Genomic DNA, 23,084 nt, shown 5'->3' with positions numbered 1-23,084 from the left:
TTCGACAGGATTCTTCTTTCTTCAGGCTGATCAACGGCTTCTATTCTTCGTAGTTTCAAAGCAATTTACATTCATTGGACGATCTCTTGAATCTGGATATTCGTCGACTTCTCTTCTTAAATAATTGTTTGATTCTTGACGTATAAGTCTTATCCTCGTTGATTAATTTATTAGTTCCTTCAGGATCTCCGTCAACATTGGCATTAATAAACAGTTTCAAATCTTCTATAAATATTCAATTCTAACTTAAAGTCGAAATCGTTGCGTTTCTAGATGTTGCCTTCATCGAGTCTCAATTCGTTCTAAAAGAATCTTTTCCCCGTTACTAATAAACGACTTTCTTAAGGTTGTTAATAAAACAAAACTATTAAAATTACTACCCATTACTCTCATTGTTCATCTTTAAATTAATATTGGTTTCAATAAAAAATACTGCTATCTTAGCCTTGACAATAATTTAAAATAAAAATTAGCATAGAGTAATACATAGACAAAACGATAACCAAAGAAATTTAAATCTGAATTAATCATAGATTACAAATGTAAACATATGGAATAAAGTGTAATTAAACAAAATAAATACTAAAGAAATTAAATAGTTACTTTCTATAAAGGGTAAATATTGCCGTTATAGAATTGCCCCTTTCAGAAATGTTCATAATGGCAATTATTCATGACGACATGATGACATTTCTCATAACTTAACTCGAAGTGTCCTTTCACTTTCGACTATCAAATGTTCAATACTAGGGATGGGAAGAATCCACATTTTGGTCGAATCTGAATCCTTGTTCGAATCCTCAGTGTTTGTCATCGAATCTCGAATCCCAGTCCCACACTAAACTTCACCACATGTTATTAAAAAAAATCACATGTGTATTTATAAAATTATAAAATAAGTGCATAGTGTATACACCTGATATAAAATAGAGAGAAATAACCTCAAAAACCACACACGTAAGTTTGCATCTGTCTAATTCTCTGTTAAATTAATCCTTCCTATGTTTTCAATAAAATACGTTTGTATAACAGACACCATTTAAAAAAAGTTACGTTTTTTTTCTGCAATGTTATATTATTGAAAGTTGTAAATGATAGAGTAGTTATGCTAATTGACAAAATGCAGCGTAGTTTATTTTATGTTTGTGCCATTTCCGTTACCTTTATAATATAGTTTAGGTATACCTACAATTTTCTAGAGCTGGACGAACCTCAGTTCTCTGGTTTCGAACCGAGCCGAACTGAACCTCATACAGAAATAATTGTTTTCAATTAAAATGAACAGATGACCAGCATTTTGGTCTTTAACTGAGTGGTGAGAAAGAAAGATTCTCCAGCCATATGTAAAATTAAAACATTATATAACTTAGCTTATATATATACCAACTTTTAATTCGTGAAGAAGTTACATCTAAATTTCAAAAAGACTATATTCCTTTTTAAGTGTACACTAACCTTCATTTAAAAAAAGTATTATAAAGATGACGAACATTCAGCATAAGGCCACATAACATATTTTTGTGGTAGACATAACCTAACATTTTTAATAAGTAAAACTTTTTAATAGGACATAAAAAAAAAGACGAATGTGAATTAAGTTACCTATCTACATATTTTTGTGGTAGACATAACCTAACATTTTTAATAAGTAAAACTTTTTAATAGGACATCAAAAAAAGGCGAATGTGAATTAAGTTACCTATCTACATTACAAAACCCGCTGTCTGCAGTTGCTGTTTTCTTGGAAGAATGCTGCTCGTTAGAAGAAACTTTAGACGGTTTTTTTGGGGTGGTTCTGGGTCATCCGGGTCGTCATTATCTTTTCTCCATTTGGAAAACTTAAACGACGTTAGCCTGCTCATCGCAAATCACCTCAAGAACAATAATATTGTAAACGTAACGTAAAAAGTGTGGTTATAGAAATTTGCGTCGGAAAAAAGAAAACACGAGAAATAATGATGGCTGCCGCGACTACGCTAGTCAACTTAGTACCGTACTGTAACATTTACTGGAGCAGTACTTTTAATACACAAGATTAAATTAATATTTTCATTACCTGACTGTTATAACCAAAAAGGCCAAAGAAAATAAATACATCCCAGTAATTTAAAATACGTAATTTACGTAATCATTTCCTACCGCATTTGTCTTGTGTTAACTTGATCACGTTAGTTTTGCCGAAATACGAGAGTTCTCGTACATGCGCATTAGTTTAACGTATGGGGTACGCAATGTTTGGTGATTTTACAACACTTCTCGTATACGCACTATAGTTAAAGGTATAATATACAATACCTTTGGCATTTGTACGATAGTTTTTATTACGTAGTATGACAAATGCATACAAAATTCTCTAAAGTAATCAAAAAACAAAGCGCGCCCATATGAAAAAATGCTATGCGAGTTATGCGACGATTAATAATTTTATTTTTATTTTGTCTGCGCTTGATACTGTTGAGGCGACGATTATGCGATAAAAGTCGGAATATTACAAGTAATAGAATTTTGTTGAGCTGTTTTGTGAATGGTCTCAAATGGGGGTTAGAAAATTAGAAAAACGTATTTTTTTTTATACGATCGTTCGGTTTTTCGAATATATTTTAAGAGGTTTCGAACCGAACCGAACCGAACGTAAGGGTTCGGTTCGGTTCGAAATTTTCAAACTTCGCCCAGCACTACAATTATCAATTACTACCTAAAACTCTTAAAAACCCACCTCGAATCCCACCTCGGATCCTACGAATCCTCGAATCCATAGGATTCTGTATATTCGACGAATCCAAGATTCGAAAATCCCATCCCTATTCGATACTATCGAAAACTAATCACCAATTAGTTCGTTCATGTACACACACTAAACCATAATCTGACAATAACAAACGAAAATAAAACTTTTCAATAAATGGTACAAGGGCTAGAAAACATCATTTAGTGATTTTAATTTACAAGATTTCAAAAGTCGAACAGACTTAATTAATAAGCACCTACACCTATACGTTAATATTTACAACAAAATACCATTATCAACCAATAGTGTATTGTAAACGTCTGCGATGTAATAACTAGAGACCTGAAAAAAAGGAGGTTATTTTTTCTTAAAAGCGGTGTTATTTTTTACAAAATTCGCAACAAAAAGCGAGGTTATTATTTTTATTTTTTTCATTTTTATTTGACGGCATTTAAAGGTCAAACCGTAAACTAATGTTTATAAATAACTTTACAGAAATTTTGTTTTGTAAGTAATTGTTTTATCCTATTTTTAAAAAAAAGTAAATGTTCATAAATATTCAAATTATAAATCAGGAATTCAGTCATCAAATGACAGTGACGTCGTCCGGGCCTGCGGCCCCTTTGAGCCCGATATGACACCGCCCAACCACCATCTCTATTCAAACCTCCCGCCCGTGCGTGCGTGTGTGCGTGTGTGTCAAGCCCGGCAAGAGGGCGCTTAGATGCAGTGCGCCGCACCCCTAATTTGCTACGTTCTAATATTATTTGTAAACCCTTTTTGTTTTCATTCGTCTTTGCCCCAGTGTTGTGCAATTTACTTGTGTTTTCTGTAATTTAAATAGGTTACCTTAAATAACTATAGACGTTGCCCGGGCGGACCCGAACAGGCACGGACTTGGACGAGGGTAGGAGTGCTTTTACATAAATTGTCATTAAATAAGTAAATAGTAACGAACTTTCCATTGTCAGTAATTTTTATATATTTTTTAATGTTTATCTGTAATTTACCCAACTTTCGCCGGGGCACGGAATCGTAGAATATAGTAACGGTAATTGTGTTGGCGCGAAGGGCGCCATGTTGCCACCTGCGAGCGATGAGCTCAGCCCAGTCCATCTTCATCACTGACCGAGAGCAGACGCGCCAGCACCCCGGGGACTTCAACCTTTGTTCAGCACTGACCAAGTAATTCTGTCTCGTTAATTATTTCTGAATCTCTTTCGCTCGTCATCCTCGGGGCAGCTCTCGGCCAGCGGGCTGTTTAATTAATTAATTGTCTCAGTCGAGTTTTTTCATCACCGTGTAATAAGTATACTTTGCAGCATGGCCACGTGTGTGGACCATGCCCTCACCTAAACCGATTCGTGCCTCAGGCTTTTTAACCGTGTAATGTGTAACGTGTAACGGGCGTGTAGAGAGACGTGTTAGTGAAATTAAATCTGGAGAATAAATATAAAGTGAGTACTTATTTAATCACGTGGTGAGTGAGTCTAGGAGTGTGGCGTGCCCGACGCCTAGAGCGGGCCAGGTCTGGGTAGCTAGGATAGAAAGGGCTGGTAACTCGTCCCCACTTGGGCTACGTCACGCCCTGAGTGAGAGACTCCGCCGGGTCCACGTGCCCTTCCACGTGGTGGCGCCCATAGTTAACATCTCAAAATCACCGGCAATGCGCGATCAGCCCTCAAATGGCGCCCAACGTGGGGCGAGTTACATCTTCCGCGAAAACCAGACCTGTACGAGCGTGTGAGATAGGCGGTTGTTACGCGGAGCGCGCGGAACTAAAGTTCGCGCTGGAACTATTGTTCGCGCGGAGCGCATAGCGGGACTCTGGCGCGCCGGCCACGTGATCAGCCAAGCGCACGCTTCCAGGAATCCGCGCACAAACAACGGACTCCGAGCGCAGTTAGTAACACAGTGCTGATGTGTTCGTGAGGACTGTTCGTGTGTAGAGTATCACGTGCGTAGACATGTATCCGGACGAGTGTATCGGGTGTTACTTCCCCTGCCCGAGTTGGGACTTGTATGGCAGGACCGCCGCCGGATATGAGTGTGGCAACTGCACGGAGTACCGCGTACAGGGCGTGACGAAGTGTGGAGCTAGGTCGTGTCCCGGAGGTAGTAGCGAGGGATACCGCTGCCAGGAATGTGCTCGCCTGTGGCATCGTGGCTGTATCGGCGCACGTGAATGGACAATGCTGCGCAAGTTTTTTGCCTTTACGTGCACACGATGTACCGCCTACCCAGCCACCCAGGCACAGTACGAGGCAGAGACGCCGGAAAATTCTCCACGACACGCCTCGACGCGTCCCGAAACGCCGACGCCGCTCACGCCGAATCCAACCACGCCGAAAACGCCGACGCAGCACGTGTCAAGGACGCCGCCCGTTGCCGGAACGTCACCGCAGCACCAAGCCGACTCCTCACGCACGACGCCGACACCAGCACCACGAAGGTACGTCTTGACGTCACCCGCACCGCCACGTGTTACGTTACCGACGCCTACCGCTCTGACAAAGACGCCCGTCGTCCTGACGCCCACGCCTGTCGCCCCGACGCCGACGCCCGCCGTGCCGACGCTCATCGACTTGACGTCTTCCGACACGAGTCCGATCCCGCCGCCGCCTGCCACACTGCGTTTCGTCGACCCGACGCCACTTATCCCGACTCCGACGCTCGCCGTCCCGACGCCGACAATTCCGCTCCCGCCACCTCCTGTCCTGGAGCCGCCAACCCCGGCACCTCTCGTCGACCTGACGTCTCCCGACGCTGGTCCTAACGCATCATCGCCAGCAAGACCTCGTTTCGCCGACCTGACGCCACTCATCCCGACTATGATGACGCCTGACTCGCCGAAGCCAACCGAGCGACGCCCGACAACGACCGTCCCGCCGCAGTCTGCCACGCCGTCCAGCACCCGCCTCGTGTCGGAGACACCTCCCGACGCCGGAATGACCTCGCCACCGCACCGAACCGCCGTCCCGACGCCACCAAGGTCATTTCCGGCGAAACCCGCCTCGTCTCCGCCACACGACTCGCCACGGACACCGCCAGACTCGACGCCGACGCTTCGTGTCACCTTGTCGCCACCACCTGGCTTCGACATCATCCTGCCGTCGTAACCGCCACCAGAGTGCGCAGTCGCAAACAGGACGCTTTGCGACACGATGTCCAGGGCCCTGACGCCGAGACGCCTGAGCGCCGCCCCGCCGCCTGGGTTCGCTCCTCTGTGCCCGCCCGGATTCACTCCTCTGTGCCCACCTGGCTTCGAAGCACAGCCGGTTGTACCTGCCCGAGTGAGACAGACGCGCGCGACGCCGACGCTGACGCCGCCTACATGCCCACCTGACACGACGCCAGAATCGACCGAGGCGCCACGACGCCCGATTCCGACGCCGATCGCCGCAATACCGGAACACCGGTCAAGTGCCCTGCCGCCCGAGACGCCACCAAAATGTCGCAAGTTGGCAACATTGGGACGCCGCACCGTGAAGAGTCGCCTGAGCTCCCTACATCCGCCTGTCGCGATGCAGGTCGACGCCACGACGCCGGGACGCCCGACCGTCCCACCGCCGAACGTGACCGTCACCCGGACTTCGACACCTGTCACCCGTCTGTCACGACGGGCCGCGAAGCGCCCGCCTGTCGGCGAGGCTGAGCCTGGCCGTGCCGAGCGCCGCCCGCGCTTGCTGCCCGCCTGCCACGAGCCGCCTGACCTTGGCCGCCGCCGCCCCTGCCGGCCGGCGCCCTGGCCACCACCGCGCCGCCTCGCGCTGCGAGACGCAACAGCCGCCGCAGCCGCAGCCGCAGCAGATTTGGAGCTCGGAGCAACTGGTGGGTCTCCACACCCAAGATCAGTCAGCCAGCGTCCATTCTGCCCATGTGTATTGTCCGTCATGTAAACATTGCTCGCCGCCATCATGTAAACATTGCTCGCCCTTCCATCGTGTAAACATTGCTTGTCCGTCCGCCATGTCAACATTGCCACCTGTCCGCACAAACGTAAACATCAACATTGCCACGTGGGAGTGCGCGACGTAAACACCACAGGCAACGCCCCAACCATATGTCAAACGGCGCTGTCATATCGGCCTACTTTCGGAGGGGGCAATTGACGTCGTCCGGGCCTGCGGCCCCTTTGAGCCCGATATGACACCGCCCAACCACCATCTCTATTCAAACCTCCCGCCCGTGCGTGCGTGTGTGCGTGTGTGTCAAGCCCGGCAAGAGGGCGCTTAGCTGCAGTGCGCCGCACCCCTAATTTGCTACGTTTTAATATTATTTGTAAACCCTTTTTGTTTTCATTCGTCTTTGCCCCAGTGTTGTGCAATTTACTTGTGTTTTCTGTAATTTAAATAGGTTACCTTAAATAACTATAGACGTTGCCCGGGCGGACCCGAACAGGCACGGACTTGGACGAGGGTAGGAGTGCTTTTACATAAATTGTCATTAAATAAGTAAATAGTAACGAACTTTCCATTGTCAGTAATTTTTATATATTTTTTAATGTTTATCTGTAATTTACCCAACTTTCGCCGGGGCACGGAATCGTAGAATATAGTAACGGTAATTGTGTTGGCGCGAAGGGCGCCATGTTGCCACCTGCGAGCGATGAGCTCAGCCCAGTCCATCTTCATCACTGACCGAGAGCAGACGCGCCAGCACCCCGGGGACTTCAACCTTTGTTCAGCACTGACCAAGTAATTCTGTCTCGTTAATTATTTCTGAATCTCTTTCGCTCGTCATCCTCGGGGCAGCTCTCGGCCAGCGGGCTGTTTAATTAATTAATTGTCTCAGTCGAGTTTTTTCATCACCGTGTAATAAGTATACTTTGCAGCATGGCCACGTGTGTGGACCATGCCCTCACCTAAACCGATTCGTGCCTCAGGCTTTTTAACCGTGTAATGTGTAACGTGTAACGGGCGTGTAGAGAGACGTGTTAGTGAAATTAAATCTGGAGAATAAATATAAAGTGAGTACTTATTTAATCACGTGGTGAGTGAGTCTAGGAGTGTGGCGTGCCCGACGCCTAGAGATGGCCAGGTCTGGGTAGCTAGGATAGAAAGGGCTGGTAACTCGTCCCCACTTGGGCTACGTCACGCCCTGAGTGAGAGACTCCGCCGGGTCCACGTGCCCTTCCACGTGGTGGCGCCCATAGTTAACATCTCAAAATCACCGGCAATGCGCGATCAGCCCTCAACAGCATAGTGAACACTTCAACATTTCTTTCTTTCAGGTTTTGCCTTCTGTCTGTGACAACTAAGTTGTAGTGACTAAGTAAACGTTCACTGTCAACATTGTTTGTCGGTCTGTAAACAGCACGGAGGGCTGCTAATGCAAAATTATGGTAATTTATACTTTGAGAAGTCAGCACTTTCAACATATCTACATGATTTTCAGTCTTGCAAATCTCTTGCACATCTTCTTTCAGGGCTTCGTAACCCTTGAAAAGTTCAGTGTTCTGAAAATTACTGAGTTCAGGAATGGATTTCATTACTGAAATAACATCTTCTGTCTTGTTAAGGATGATGTTCTTTGGGTTGAAACACTTATTTAAAGCCTTAAATACTGCCGCAGAAGGGTCATTGTTCAACAACATTTGCATTTTGTCCATGCTCAAAGCTGTAGCCTTTTGGCATTCGTGCCTAGCACGAGCTTGGTCACTAGTATTTAAGTTACGGGTAGCATTTTCAAAAGCAGAACAAAACACACCCTTTGATACACACTCAAAATCTTTACGGATACACTCAACATCACCATACAGAGTATGACCTGTTGGATACTTTGAACCTTCAAGTTTGGTCAGAAGGTTCACGAGATCAGCTGCATGATGTCTGATGAACACACACTGAGCTAAAATAATGTTAACATCCTTGTCAGATAATGAAGACAAGTACCTGATACCAGCATTACCCACCTCCTGAAGCTCATACCCCCTGAAAAGTGCAATTATGTGAACAAAGTTCTCAGCCAGATAAAACACAGACTTGAACCAGGAATTCCAGCGAGTTATGACAGGCACTGGAAATGGCAAAGCAGGCTGTGATGTTTTTTCTTCCAATTACTTGAGGAACAGGTGCTTTCTTTTCCTGGTGTTTAGGAATGCAGACTTCACATTCACCACAGCAGAGTTTACTTCAGTAAGTTCACTACTAAGCACGTTTCCGACAAGGGAGAGTTTGTGAGCCCAGCACTGGATGTGAGCAACATGATCACCAAACAACACTTGCAGACTTGTGACACATTTGGTCATGTATCTGGCAGAATCAGTTACGAGTCCCATGATATTCTGGTACTTAACACCATACTTGCTAATACAGTCTGTTATAGCCTGAGCACAAGTTGTAGCGTCTGCCTTCTGCAAGAAACTAACGGAAGCAACTAGAAGTTTTGCAGTATCAAATATTGCTGTATTAACTTGAAACAGTATTACAAAAACACACCTTCCCTTGCTGTCAGTGGTTTCATCACATAGTATATACAAAGGATTTTCTGATGCAACATCTTTGACTTTGTTGAAGTGTTGTTCTGCCAACTGAGGTGTATATTTCTCCCTTAGAGTTTTTACACATGGTAAATCTCCACCACCTAAAACCAAAAGAAAAGTCAGATAATTATTTTATTTACAGATGATACTTTTTATAAAATACATTTTGTATAGCATATACAGCTATGTTTTATGCACTACAATCTAAAATATAATTAATTGACATACTAAAATCAAGTTATTCTATGATTTCTTGAACTACATAATAAACACAGGTTTGAATAAGAAATGCATCATTCTAATTATGGATTTTATAACCACATTATAACTGGAACTACATAATAAAGTAAATTTAAAAACTTCTCACCTTCAATGAATTCATTCAACCACAACTTTATGTTTGGATCTTCCAATTTTTCCAGGGGTATATTTGCTTTCGCGAACGCCTCAGTTGTCTTCAGTGCCAAGTTTTCAATGTCTATCTTTCGCAGTTTGACACTGTTGAAATTTTCAACAACAGATGTCTACAATTTCCTATCGGAAGGACCACTAGAGAATTTTTGCTTGGCATTCACATGTTTGTCACTTTTTATGTGCTTTGCCACAGAATCTTTTCTCTCAAATGTAACTCTGCAGTTACAGTATTTACACATTAGTGTAACAGCATCGGATGCATAAATACCATCACTTTTGAACTCATCAGCTCGTTGCCTTGCACTAACCACATTTTTTGGCATTTCTTATGTGGAGCAATTAACATTTAAGCCTGGAAATGTTGATAACGGCAATGTTTACAAGGGTATATTAAAACAACAAGCAGGCAGCTATAAAAAAAATAGTTTGGTCGCCTGCAGCATAAAAGACGTTCTGAGCGCTAACATATAAACAGAGGATGTGGAGCGCCGGAGGAAAGATAGATGTTAGGCAAGGGGAGGGGGCAGCCGAGGAAAGATAGATGTTTGACAAGTGGAGGGGGCGGCCTTTCACGGCAGTAACAAAGCAAGGAGGAAGGCTGAGGCATCCTGTGGCGAGTTCCATTAGCGCTGTCTCCCTCCCTCCCTCCCCCCAATTGTAAATCCTTTTCAGGGAAAGTCCAAAGTGTCGTCACCTGTCACCCCCCTGTCCCCTCTTGCTACAGCTTCACGGAGACATTTCCAAGGCAGTAAAACCAACAGCGTCAAAACAGGCATAAGTAACACAGTTTAGACGCAAAGCGTGTTGTTTTTCAACCAAGCTTACTCACCCAGCACTCTGCTGACATTTCAAAAGCCACAAAGAAAAACAAGAAGAGGTCAAAACTGAAATAAGTAACGCACATTAGACGCAAAACGTGTAGTTTCTCAACTAAGCTCTTCCAGCCCTCTGTAAACATTTCAAAAGCCATAAAGAAAAATAACAGTGGCCAAAACTGGCACAAGTAACGCATTTTAAAGGCAAAGCGTGTAGTTTTTCAACTAAGCTGTTCTAACCCTCGGCCCAGCATGTGAAGATACCGTGATGGTTCTTGGTATTGGGGAGAAGAAACGTAACATTCATGCTTTTGTGTTGAAATTCGTGACAAAGACGGAAAAAATGAGAAAATCGCATTTTAGCTTCAAAACATCAAAATTCGCGTTATTTTTCGGGTTTATCACGATCGCGATTTTTTCAGGTCCCTAGTAATAACATATTTACAGGAATTTACGTTACAACAGGTGTGTAATATTCCCTGAGCTGTGTGATATTGTAGCAACCTACTACTTGATTAGTAACTCTATCTGAGATTTCATAACAATTGTTACTAATTATTTTCGTGACAATATAAGGTCCTTCAAAAAGTAGAAATAATTTCTTTGTGACAAATCTCCTCTGACTACTAGGGTTTGTTCTCTTGAGAACGAGATCTCCACATTTAAAATTAATGTTTCTCGAGGTTTTCTGTTGATTCTTATGAATCCTGGCCGGCGATGTTTTGTCTTTAACCATTTCTTCTGTCTCTTTACTTATTACATATACTTCCATCTGCTCTTCGTTGGAAATTTCAGTAGTTGTAGGTTTTTCTATTTCATCCATGGCTGTAACTATCCCTCCGTTGAAATCCAGCATTACCTTATATGAGGGCAAAATTCAGACACTTTAATTTTTCTAGGTCTGTCAAGGCAAAAGTTTTGGCATAATCCTCAAACTTCTTCAGGAAGCGGATTGGATTTTCTTGAGACTTGCCAAAGAATGTGGGAATTGACTCCGACCAGTGTTTGGCGGGGTGGTGCATAAGTGTGACCTGGTCCAAGTGTGCAGGTGGGCATGAACGTTGTTGTGGAGGGTGGCTGGGTGCAGGGAGTGTTGCTGTCGTAGCGGCAGGCATGGTAGGGGTGAGTGATGTGACAGAAGTCACCTGGTCAGGCAGCCCACCTATCTGCTGGGTGGCCTGTAGCTGCATGGCGGCATCACAACTCTGTGTATTCTTCTCTGCCACAGCTCTGAACTCTGCTTCCACGCTGTCCCATCTTGATTTTAGTAGGGCTGTTGTGTTCTCCACCTCCTCTAACCTCTCACTCAATACCTGGGCATGTCCTTGCTGCTCCAGTCTGGCCCTATCTACTGCCCTCACCAAGGTGGTAGTATGAGTTTCCAAATTGTCAACCCTGGATGCCTGAGTCTGAACATGCTCTGACAGTTGGGTCATTGATTGAGACTGGTCCTGCAATCTGGTCTCTATCCTCTCTTCCAATTCAGTCAGTCCCTCTTGCAACCTGGAGTTGAGCAGATCCATCTTGCTGTCAATGTGTTGACGCATCTCTACATTCTGGCTGTTTATTTGGCTGGTTAGGTTAGCCTGCAAGTCTTGCTGTTGGCTGGCTAAATTGCCCAGGTTGGACTGCATCTCTTGCTGCTGACTGGCTATGTTGTTCAGGTTAGACTGCACCTCTTGCTGCTGACTGGCTATGTTGTTCTGGTTAGACTGCACCTCTTGCTGCTGACTGGCTATGTTGTTCAGGTTAGACTGCACCTCTTGCTGCTGGATTGCTAAGTTTGACTGCATTTCTTGCTGCTGGCTGGCTAAGTTGGACTGCATGCTGTGCAGCTGGTTGGCTGTTTGCTGTCCTTCGATTTGTATGATTAATCTCAGCTGTTGCAGCAACTGTGACATATCTGTTATTCTAGAGGGCTGGGTAGTCATGGAGTTCACTGCAGGAACTGTGGTTGCTGCTGTCCCAGCTGTTGACACGCTGGTTTCAGCTGTCCCGGCTCCCTGGAATTCCTTCTCCTCAGATTGTTCCTCATCTGAGTCGTGGGGTGACTTGGCAGGAATGGGGGTAACAGCAGATTAAAACTGTTCCCTTGGTACATTGGTACTGCTACTGTAGCTGGCAGCATATCTGTGATCATCTTGCTCTTGGACAGCTGTAGGCAGGGTATGTTGATTTTAATCAGCATGATTTAAATCGTGATTTTAATCATGATTTAAATCATGTGATTTTTTTAAAAAAATCTGTGATTAAAATCAATTTATAATATGATAGTATGAACGTTAATATTTCCTATACTGTATCGTTTAAACCAAGTAATCATGGCTATTTACATAAAAATTGACTGCTGCAAAGATAGAATGAAAACTGAATAGTACTTAATTTCTTCTACAATGTATTTATAGTTATTTTGAAACACTTGTTAAATATAGGTGGGTGGAATGTACCTTCAAATGCCACCTCATTTTCTCTCTTCTACTCTCCTCTACCTCATGTGTTTGTGTTGTGTGTGTGTGTCATATCTCCTCCGCAACAGGTTTGTCTTCCAACAATGTCAAATGCTATTTTTAGAACTGTAGGAAGGAAATTTTCAGTTCTTTGGCATGTCTGGTTTGGTTCAGTCAACATTAAGAAATCGACTGGGTACAGAAAAAGTTGCAAAACTTGTATTTTTGTTTAAAATAATAAGTAAGAAGTAATATTTTATGTAGAAGTTTTACTTTGAATACTCTCGTATGTGTGCAATTCTGAGAAGAAAAAAAGGAAATTGTTATTTTGGTTTAAATTACTTTATTTAGAACAATTGGACTATAAGACTATAAGGGATGACAGAAGTGACAAAGTTACATTTAAATATGATATATTTTCAATGATGTAGTTATTTTCTATAAGACATCTTTTTTTTTTACTAATGTTAACTATGTTACTGTACTAAAAATTTTCATAAAGTGACATCATTAATGTTTCCTTAAAACATTATGCAATGTAAAATGTGGTTATTTCAAAGAAAGAAAATTAGGTTAGTTATCTTTACAAAATGAATTAATCTGTTATTAATTGTACTGTAGAGCAAAGTCAAGTCATGAAAACACTCATGAAAATGTACTGTATATTACACCGATTACGATTTTTTATATTTTAATAAAAAAAAACAGATTTTAATCCAAAAAATCTGATTTTTTTGATTTTTTTTTAAAAAAATTCAGGATATTTTCATACCCTGACAGGTACACAACTGATGTACAGACATGTTCATATTCGTTGGGCACTGCTGTACAAAAAATTATCTGGAAAAACTGGGCACTAATGTACTAAACAAACATTTCTCACTGGGCATTGCTGCACCTAGTAGTGTTGGCAATGTTGTGGAGCCCTTGCAATGGAGTGCAGATAAACAATTATTTAAATTATTATCTACTAGAGTAATTTTTTTCATTTAATCCCAAATACTTCACAGAGGGGTGTTAATTGGTATATTTTATCCACTATCAGAAAGTATCTCCTTAAACATTAAAATAAAATTTATATTAAATGATTAATTTTTAATATTTTTTATGCTGTTTAATTTATTTTATAATTTAAAACAGGGTATGTTGATTTTAATCAGCATGATTTAAATCGTGATTTTAATCATGATTTAAGTCATGTGAATTTTTTTTTAAATCTCATGATTTAAATCATGCGATTTTTTTTAAAATCAGTGAATAAAATCAATTTATAATATGATAATATGAACGTTAATATTTCCTATACTGTATTGTTTAAACCAAGTAATCATGCCTACTTACATAAAAATTGACTGCTGCAAAGATAGAATGAAAATTGAATAGTACTTAATTTCTTCTACAATGTATTTATAGTTATTTTGAAACACATTAAATATAGGTGGGTGGAATGTAACTTTAAATGCCATCTCATTTTCTCTCTTCTCTCCTCTACCTCATGTGTTTGTGTTGTGTGTGTGTGTCATATCTCTTTGGCAACAGGTTTGCCTTCCAACAATGTCAATGATAATTTTAGAACTGTAGGAAGGAAATTTTCAGTTCTTTGGTATGTCTGGTTTGGTTCAGTCAACATTAAGAAATCGACTGGGTACAGAAAAAGCTGCAAAACTTGTATTTTTGTTGAAAATTTTAAATAAGTAATATTTTATGTAGAAGTTTTACTTTGAATACTCTCGAATGTGTGCAATTCTGAGAAGAAGAACAAAAGAAAATTGTGGTTTTGATTTAAATTACTTTATTTAGAACAATTGGACTATAAGACTATAAGGGATGACAGAAGTGACAAAGTTACATTTAAATATGATATATTTTCAATGATGTAGTTATTTTCTATAAGACATATTTTTTTACTAATGTTAACTATGTTACTGTACTAAAAATTTTTATAAAGTGACATCATTAATGTTTCCTTAAAACATTATGCAATGTAAAATGTGTTTATTTCAAAGAAAGAAAATTAGGCTAGTTGTCTTTACAAAATGAATTAATCTGTTATTAATTGTACTGTAGAGCAAAGTCAAGTCATGAAAACAGTCATGAAAATGTACTGTATATTACACAGATTACAATTTTTTAAATTTTAATCAAAAAAATCTGATTTTAATCAAAAAAACCCGATTTTAATCAAAAAAATCTGATTTTTTTGATTTTTTAAAAAAAATCAGGATTTATTCATACCCTGGCTGTAGGGTCATTTTCTAATGGAGGGGCTCCTGACTCCTCCAGCTCCCTACCTTCCTCCATGGCAGCAGACTGGTTGGCAGTTCGTTTACGAAGCTCGTACCCTTTTCCAGCAGACATTTTCTTCCGAATATTTCAGTGATTACAGTGAAATTCCTCTTCGAGCCACCATGTTGTGGGCCACTCTATGTATATATTATCACTCTATATATTTATTATGTATTGTGTTTGTATATGGATGGTGGTAACACCCCTCTGACTTGTCGACTTTATGTATCTATTTCTCGTATAATTTCAATTATTCTATGGGCATAACATAGCTAATTAAAAGTTATTATAATTTATTGGGCGCCTTTGCTATGTTATGTGAGTGTCCGTTATATATGTTGGACGTAGTGAATTAACTAAGGAAACAAATGAAATTAAAATAATAAAAGTAAAAACTGTAATTGTGTAGAGTGAATGGGTATGACAATGTAAACACCACACAGTTTAATGACAAAAGACATGCAAACAACTATAACAAATACACTGAACAATATTAATACTAAACAAATAATTACACAACAACATTAACACTTCTATTGTCACACAGTGGGAATTTAATGGTGTTGTTATGAATAGTGATAAATTGTGCAGATTATTAGTGAGAAAAAAATGTTGAATTGATCAGGTTAATTGTGGTTTTCCTGGTTAGGTTGACTGGTTAAAAATGCAGGAGATACGTAGGCACAGATTTATACTAAAGTTCGTTACGTTGAAATTATCATTTGTCAAAAGTTCTTATACGAGAAACAGTTTAATGGTTAATGTATTCAAATTTTCGTAATTTAACGTCGATCAGTTTCAGTAAAATATACAAACACTAAATAATTATTATGAAATTACTTCAATAAATAATATTGTCACCTCGGCTAGTGCTCAGGGTTAGCATAAGTTCTGCTTTCAGACCACTGAGTAGAATTTTCACTATAAATCATTCTGAAATAATCATTCAAATCTGTAATAAAGTTCAAACGAATTAAAATAAAATAATTTTCAAAATTGTCCGAAATATCTGTAGTTGATTGGAATATAATTATAGTGTTCAACAGTACTAACTTGTAAAATTTTTTGCTAGTGACACTATCCAGCAAAAAAAATGACAACTTTTAGCTTAGGCTCTAAGCCTCTAACTAATTAGCAGATAATTTATATATTTGCCGTCGGATCCCATTGTAAATACTCACGGTATTAGTCACCACAACACAAATTAGTTTATAATCACAGAATTTATATTATCTTACAAGATTATGTTAATTATATTAATTTATATAAGGCCGGCGTCGGGATAGGCCCAGACGAAGAGACGCCTTTTCTTTACTTTTTTCTTCTATCCTAATTCACGGACGCACTTCCGCCCACGGAGGTATGCTATGATACAGGATAGCCTGCGGCTGTAAACACTGCAGCCAGGAACAGGTAATCTGATGTACGTGATTACTAATCATATCAAAACAAAGTGGAAAAACTATTAAATATAACATATCTGTGATGAGACAAAAAATACAATAAATAACAGAAGTGAAGTTACAACAATGAGTTAAATATTAAATCAGATTAGGTTTGATGGTAGTATAGTCAGTTCAATGTTTATGAATGCTAGGCTGTAGTATGACAGTTCCGTATTTTGAAGGTCAGATATATTATATAAACATAAAACAACATCATGGTATTATGAATAATAAAGAAATACATATATGATAATAAAACAATTAATAAGTAGTCTTATGTTGCTGTACGCGGTACCATGTAACCGTACAACGTGCGCTACACTTTCGCATTCCGTACAGAGATACCAGTTAACCTCTGTGCTGCCTGCCTCGCCCCTGGTTAGGCATTTCCGGTGTTTGAATGCCCTGCATAGCTTGCACCACGTGCCTTCGCTTGCCTGTCCGTCACACGCCGTGTTCGTGCACCTAAGATAGTCCGGTGTCCTAGCTGGTGTTCCTAGCGGTAGGTTACCCACGCATGACTCTAAACACACACACGTGTCCGCCCACGACGTTCCTAGTACACCGCCCACGTGTTCGGGTCGCGCACATTTCACACAGTACATCCCGTTCACATTGTACAGTACCTCGGTTTTCACTGCGCCTGCACTGCTGTCCTTTCGCGCGCTGTCCGACATGATGGTGTGTGGTGGTAAGGCCGGTGTACTGCCTTGCTTCTCCTCACCACGCGGACCGGAAGGCGGTCCAACTCACACACTCACCCTGCGAGCTGCCTGCACACATCTGTCCGTGCCCGGAATGTGTTGTTTGTGCGTGAATTCCTGGAAGCGTGCTCGCTTGGCTGGCCACGTGGCCGGTGCGCCAGAGTCCTGCTATGCGCTCCGCACGAAATTTAGTTCCGCGCGCTCCGCGTAACAACCGCCTATCTCACGCGCTCGTACAGGTCTCGGTACTAGGCAAATTCTATCACGCCCCACGCTCTTGGGAGACACTTGTTACGGTGCCACTCGTGGCGGCACCTCTTGATACGGGGGCCGTAGTCTCTGATATTAACTGATTGAATTGTACTGCGTGTTCGGGTTTTATGGGCGCCACCGTGCCACGTGCACGGACCGATGTGAGACTCTTTCCCAGGGTTGTGACGTCGCCCATGTGAGGCTTGATTTTAATTTCCAACTGAATACACCTAGCACGAATCCCTGCCCGCTCTCAGCGTCGGGCACGCTATTACCTACGCAGTGGGCTCTCAGGCGTCCCACACCCCGTCACACTCCACGTGGTCTAACAGATATAAATAAGAAAATAATACATTATATTTACACACCTGATTTATTTGGCGAATGCATGCAACTTACACACGTACACAATTGAAACTGTTTAAAACGCCCGCGGCACGAATCGGTTTAGGTATGAAGACCTCCACGTGGTCACATCTCACATTATGTAGTACAAAAGAGAAAAGACCGTTACTGGTCATAAGACAATTATTTATGCAGTCCCCCGACCGAGAGGAGCTCCGAGGACAAAAAGAAAACGATTTATACGGAATTAAATTGAAACAGAATTACTTGGCGGTAAAACAAGCGGTGAGGTCCCCGGAGTGCTGAAACGTCTACTCTCGGTCGTTGATGGCGGCGGACTGGGCTGAGATCATGGCTCGCTCCACTAACATGGCGTCCTCCCGCCGAAACAATTGGTTAAAGATATTTGCGAATTCGTGCCACGGGAAACTAAATTAACATGTCAAGAATGATTTAAAAATTACGTGACAATTTATGAATACTTGAAAAGAATAATACATATTATAATTAATAAAATGAACATTTAATTATTGTCTGGCTTTGGGTTTCCTCGGGAATGTCCGGAAACGCTATGATATTTTAATACATTATTTTAAAATAAAAGTACATAAAACCCTCCCGGCCGATCTGCCGTCACGTTGCACATAGGGAATATAAAAACAAATAACACTATTATATTTACTTATGTTTTAGGGGTGTGGCGCACTGGCTCGACAGCGCCCTCTTGCCGGGCGAACACACACGCACGCACGCACGCACGGGTACGCACGGGTAGGCGGGAGGTTTGAATGGAGGGTGGGTGGTGTTTGGGTGGTGGCATATCGGACTTAACAGGGGCCGCAGGCCCAGACGATGTCAGTGTCTACAAGATGGAAAAACAAAGAAAAAATTCTGCAAGCATTAAGTGTTGTTATTTGTATGAATATTAATATTTGTGTGTAAAATGTGTACTATATTAGTAAATACATATTATTAAATGATATAATTAGTAATGATATAATAGTAAAATGATATCTTATGTTTCTTTCCATTTAACGACCACTCTCTATAAGGCCGAAAAATGCTCAGTCCGTTAAGTGTCATTATATACAGTTTACACTGTAATTAATCCAGACTCAAAACCCTTTAACAATTTACATAAAACAATTAAAACTCTGACTAATAAATGTCTGATTGCTTACAAAACCTGAAGGAACATGGATGCTCATAACATAAAAGAAAAAGTTAATATAATTACAATTTACCACTGGCTTGACTGCACGGTTGTCTGTGGCACACTAACACATGCACACATGCACGTCACCAGCGGGACGTTCACGTTCCAAGAGGTTATGCGTGGTGTATCGGGTTCTGTGGCACTCGGCCCTGGGCGATATCACAGCTTTCATAAAAAATAAAACAATATCGAAATCTTCTGTTTTAAAAATTAAATTTTCCTGAAAATAAAACTATAAAATCTTGTGTGTACCTATAACTAATCAAGGCTGTGAACTAACCTCAAAAATTCTGTGTAATACAATTACAATTTTTTTGAACCTTTAATGGTAAGTAATGTTGGAGCCTAAATCTTGTAAACTGTTGAGGACTTTTAGTATTTATTTTGTATCATAATAACATAACCTGATGCACTTGACATAATCCCATTTGTTATAATAGACTTAAATAATCACCATGCAATAATTTGTAACTTATCACTAAAGTAATTTCAAATAAACTTGTTTACTGCCATATCTGACAATGATTGGGTTTGTACTGTATTGAGAATGAACGGCACACTGGTGCTTTGAGCTGCGTGTTGGTGTTGCAGAAGAGCCGTGCGGGCCTGCTGCTGGGCGCGCCAGACGACGACGAGGAGGGGGAGGGGGAGCGCCAGGGCCAGTGGCTGCGCCGGCGCCGCCTGGACGGCGCCCTCAACCGCGTGCCGCGCGACTTCTACCCCCGCGTCTGGGCCGTGCTGGAGAAGGTACCACCAGTTCGCATGTAGCTCAGTTGCCATTTTAAACTGAAACGTATACAGTAAAACCCTGTTAAGAAGTTTTTCAAGGGACTGGATGCTTAAAACTTCTTAACAGGGAAAACTTCTTAAAAGGGAAAAGTAATTTCCAATGTAAAAATCGATTTTACTCAAATGACATGTGTTGTATTCACACAAAAATACACTTACTATCATTGGCATGCTGGAATAACGGAATAACTAATGACATATTTTTATAAGTAAATTGAATTATTAAAACGGTATTTAATTTAGTAAGCACATTAAAATTAGTATTATCAAAACACTAGCAAAAAAAGCAATAACTAACATTTAATGTTATAAAAAATATATGCAAATAATTCCGTCTCGTGACTTGAATTGGAAAATTGGTGTACTGATGGAACAGCCTCTAGTCCCTGAGAATGCAAGCAGGTGATTGGTCGTGCGGCACAGGTTTCGTTGGCGTTTCTCATTCGTCAGTTAAGCCACGAATGGGGAAAATGTTCTGCAGGTGGAACAGCCTCTCAGTCCAAACAAACGCAGGCATATGATTCGTCGAAATACACACAAGTAACAGCGTGTGGCATGCGGCGCAGGTTTCGACGATGGTGCGCGTTTCTCATTCGTCACTCGAAACGGCGCACAGATTAAACAGCGTGTGGCGTGCGGCGCAGGTTTTTCGACTGTCTTGTTCTGTTCAAATTAACTACCGTATTGGCCCTAATATAAGGCGACCTGCAGTTTCGGAGGCCAAACAAATGTAAAAATAATTTTGGTAGAAATTAATGTGAAAATTAATTAGACATACGTTTTGTGTTGATAAATCCTTTTTGCATTTATGTTTACCGCATTAAACTTTCCGTTTCACTTAAGCTGTGTATTACTATTTGGTAAGCCTGTGCGAATATCAGTTTTTTAGTTCGAATCGAATTCGAATACGAATACCAAATTGTTCTCGAATACGAATATTGAGTTCGAATAATTGGAATGAGAATTGAAATCCCATAAAACATGTTATATCTAGTGATGGGCCGGTCGAATCCTCGAATCCCACCGAATCTCTAGTATTCGAAAGATTCAAAATTCGAGGGGAAAGATTCGAAATTCGAGGGAAAAGATTCGGGATTCGAGGAAAAATATTGATGTAAATGTAGTACTTTAAAAACTTAAATGCTTACAATTTACTTGGCCTGTTTACGTTTTCCTTGGAACACATCCTATTGAGGTACAGTAGAACCTCGTTAATACGTGATGGTCAGGACCGAGATAATCACGGATTACCGAATTTCACGGACTAGCGATTAAAAGCCCGGAAGGTGTTGTCAAGCTTCTCAGACACCGGCGTGCAGCTGGGTTAAGGCCGTTCACGGTAAGGGCCGGCTGTCTTCGAATTAGTGTCTTGGCTTAAAAAAATACAGCACAGCCTAGCCATTAGTTCACGGTCATTTACAACAGCCGAAGAGAGAAAGATAAGATCGTGCTGACCTTGCACCCTCCCCCCTCGTCCACTTCCTACAGCCGAATGCCAGCCAGACACTTCACTCGCCAGGCGCCTGCCGTGCGTTGGCGGGTGGAAACAAACAAAGGGAGATGGGAAGCAGAAGTCAGGACATCCCCCTCAAGTTTAAAGAGTGACAAATGTGACAGCTGAAAGGGGGGCAACACAAAGGGTCTGTACAAACAGCATTGCAGAGTTTGGTGGCCCACTCGATGGTTGCAGTGTTTGCCGGCCGCCGGCCGGCGTGACATTAATTTTAAGCACTGACAATTTTTACTTCTTTTTTTTTTCTTCTCTTTTAAATCGTCCCGGATTATCCGATTCCCGAATTAGCGCATCACAGATTAACGAGGTTCTACTGTATTGTACTTTTAATTCGTTATTATATAAAAAAAATTATGAAGCATGTACTGATTTGGGAAACTTACTTTATATTCATGAACATGGATGCATTGTCGCTACATTGGCATTAAATAAGGCATAAATCACATATGTTTTCTCAGAACATGCTAAAAAATAAAATAAAGCACAGTTGGGATCTAGACTAAATACCGTATTTACTTCCAAAATTTTGACTCCAAAAAAGGGGAGGGGGCCTATAGGCGAATTTGGAGGAAAATATAGATTTTTTTTTTTCAAGTTGTGCGTCTTTGTTCGAATGAGGAAGATGGGGGAGGCAGCGACGCGGCAGGAGGGAGAGAGAGGCAACAACTCCGCAGGGGAGAGAGGCAGAGGCGTGGCTTAACCTCCCTCCTGCCAGCTAGCCAGCCAACCAGACAAAGGAGTGTTAGAATCCTTGACCCACTTCCCTTCCTCCTTCACTTCCCCTCTTCTTCTCCAACAACACTGCACATCAACACAGCGCGCGAGTCCAGCTTTCTTTATCTTTATGTCGTTTGAGATAGGACTAACTGCTTACGTCTGGCATGCCTCACGACGGTCCTACTGAGAACGGACAAACTATAATACCAGTCTCTGTATCACTGCCGCTTACAAAATCACCTCCCGCTGCTCACAATACATGGCTTGTTGTTTGATGCATGCCAAGCTGCCCTGCCCTCAGATAAACCCAGAAAAACACGTTTTTAAATTTTTTCTCAAAAATGTTTACAAAACAAGGAGGGGGGCTTATACGCGGGCGGGGCCTTTACGCGAGTAAATACGGTATGAATCTTGTTTTTTTTAAATAACTTCACAGAGAAATCTGTTACTTAGTAATACAACAGTAATGCCGACTTTCATCACAAGTTACGGTCGCACATGTAGTAATAACAATGAAATAATGAATAACAAAAATTAATACATTATACAATTATTATTTTAATCGCAATTCAATTTTAAATATTCTGATACACGTTCTATTTATGAATTTTTTTAGGACCAAGATTGGTTTGTTTAGACTACCAACGTTAAAATATGTATTATCTGAGAATTCCATGATGGCCAACCAATGAATTTGTTAGCCAATCATTTTGAGCAACATAAAAAATAACTAATATTAATATAAAAAAATTTAATGGGTTAACAAGAGAAAACACCCCGTCACTTTTAACTTCGGGCATATTAATCACTATGCTTTAGTGAGGCTTAATTTTAAAAGACGCACGACAATATTTCTTATGGCCTAAAACCATTGAAGCCAAGATGGCGCCTTTCAGTTTCCATTAAATATTTCAGGAAAGCGTTTACTT

The 23,084-nt window shown here is 41.3% G+C and overlaps 2 protein-coding genes across 2 annotated transcripts in view; one reads left to right on the top strand and one right to left on the bottom strand.

Moving 5' to 3' along the window:
* Window positions 1-23,084, top strand: part of LOC134535751 (probable phosphorylase b kinase regulatory subunit alpha) — a 582,726-nt gene that overhangs the window by 432,230 nt on the left and 127,412 nt on the right. The window contains exon 21 of the mRNA XM_063374982.1: window positions 19,728-19,883. Coding sequence (XP_063231052.1) covers window positions 19,728-19,883 — 156 coding nt within the window. The remainder of the gene's footprint in view (window positions 1-19,727; window positions 19,884-23,084) is intronic.
* On the bottom strand, window positions 11,243-13,450 carry LOC134535750 (bromodomain-containing protein DDB_G0280777-like). Its single transcript, XM_063374981.1, has one exon. The coding sequence runs from the start codon at window positions 12,370-12,372 to the stop codon at window positions 11,302-11,304; it is 1,071 nt and encodes a 356-aa protein (XP_063231051.1). The 5' UTR covers window positions 12,373-13,450; the 3' UTR covers window positions 11,243-11,301.

This window comes from Bacillus rossius, chromosome 10, assembly GCF_032445375.1.
Source record: "Bacillus rossius redtenbacheri isolate Brsri chromosome 10, Brsri_v3, whole genome shotgun sequence".
Taxonomy (NCBI): domain Eukaryota; kingdom Metazoa; phylum Arthropoda; class Insecta; order Phasmatodea; family Bacillidae; genus Bacillus; species Bacillus rossius.
The sequence above is the reverse complement of the archived record's forward strand: the minus strand, read 5'-3'. Positions and strand labels throughout refer to the sequence as shown.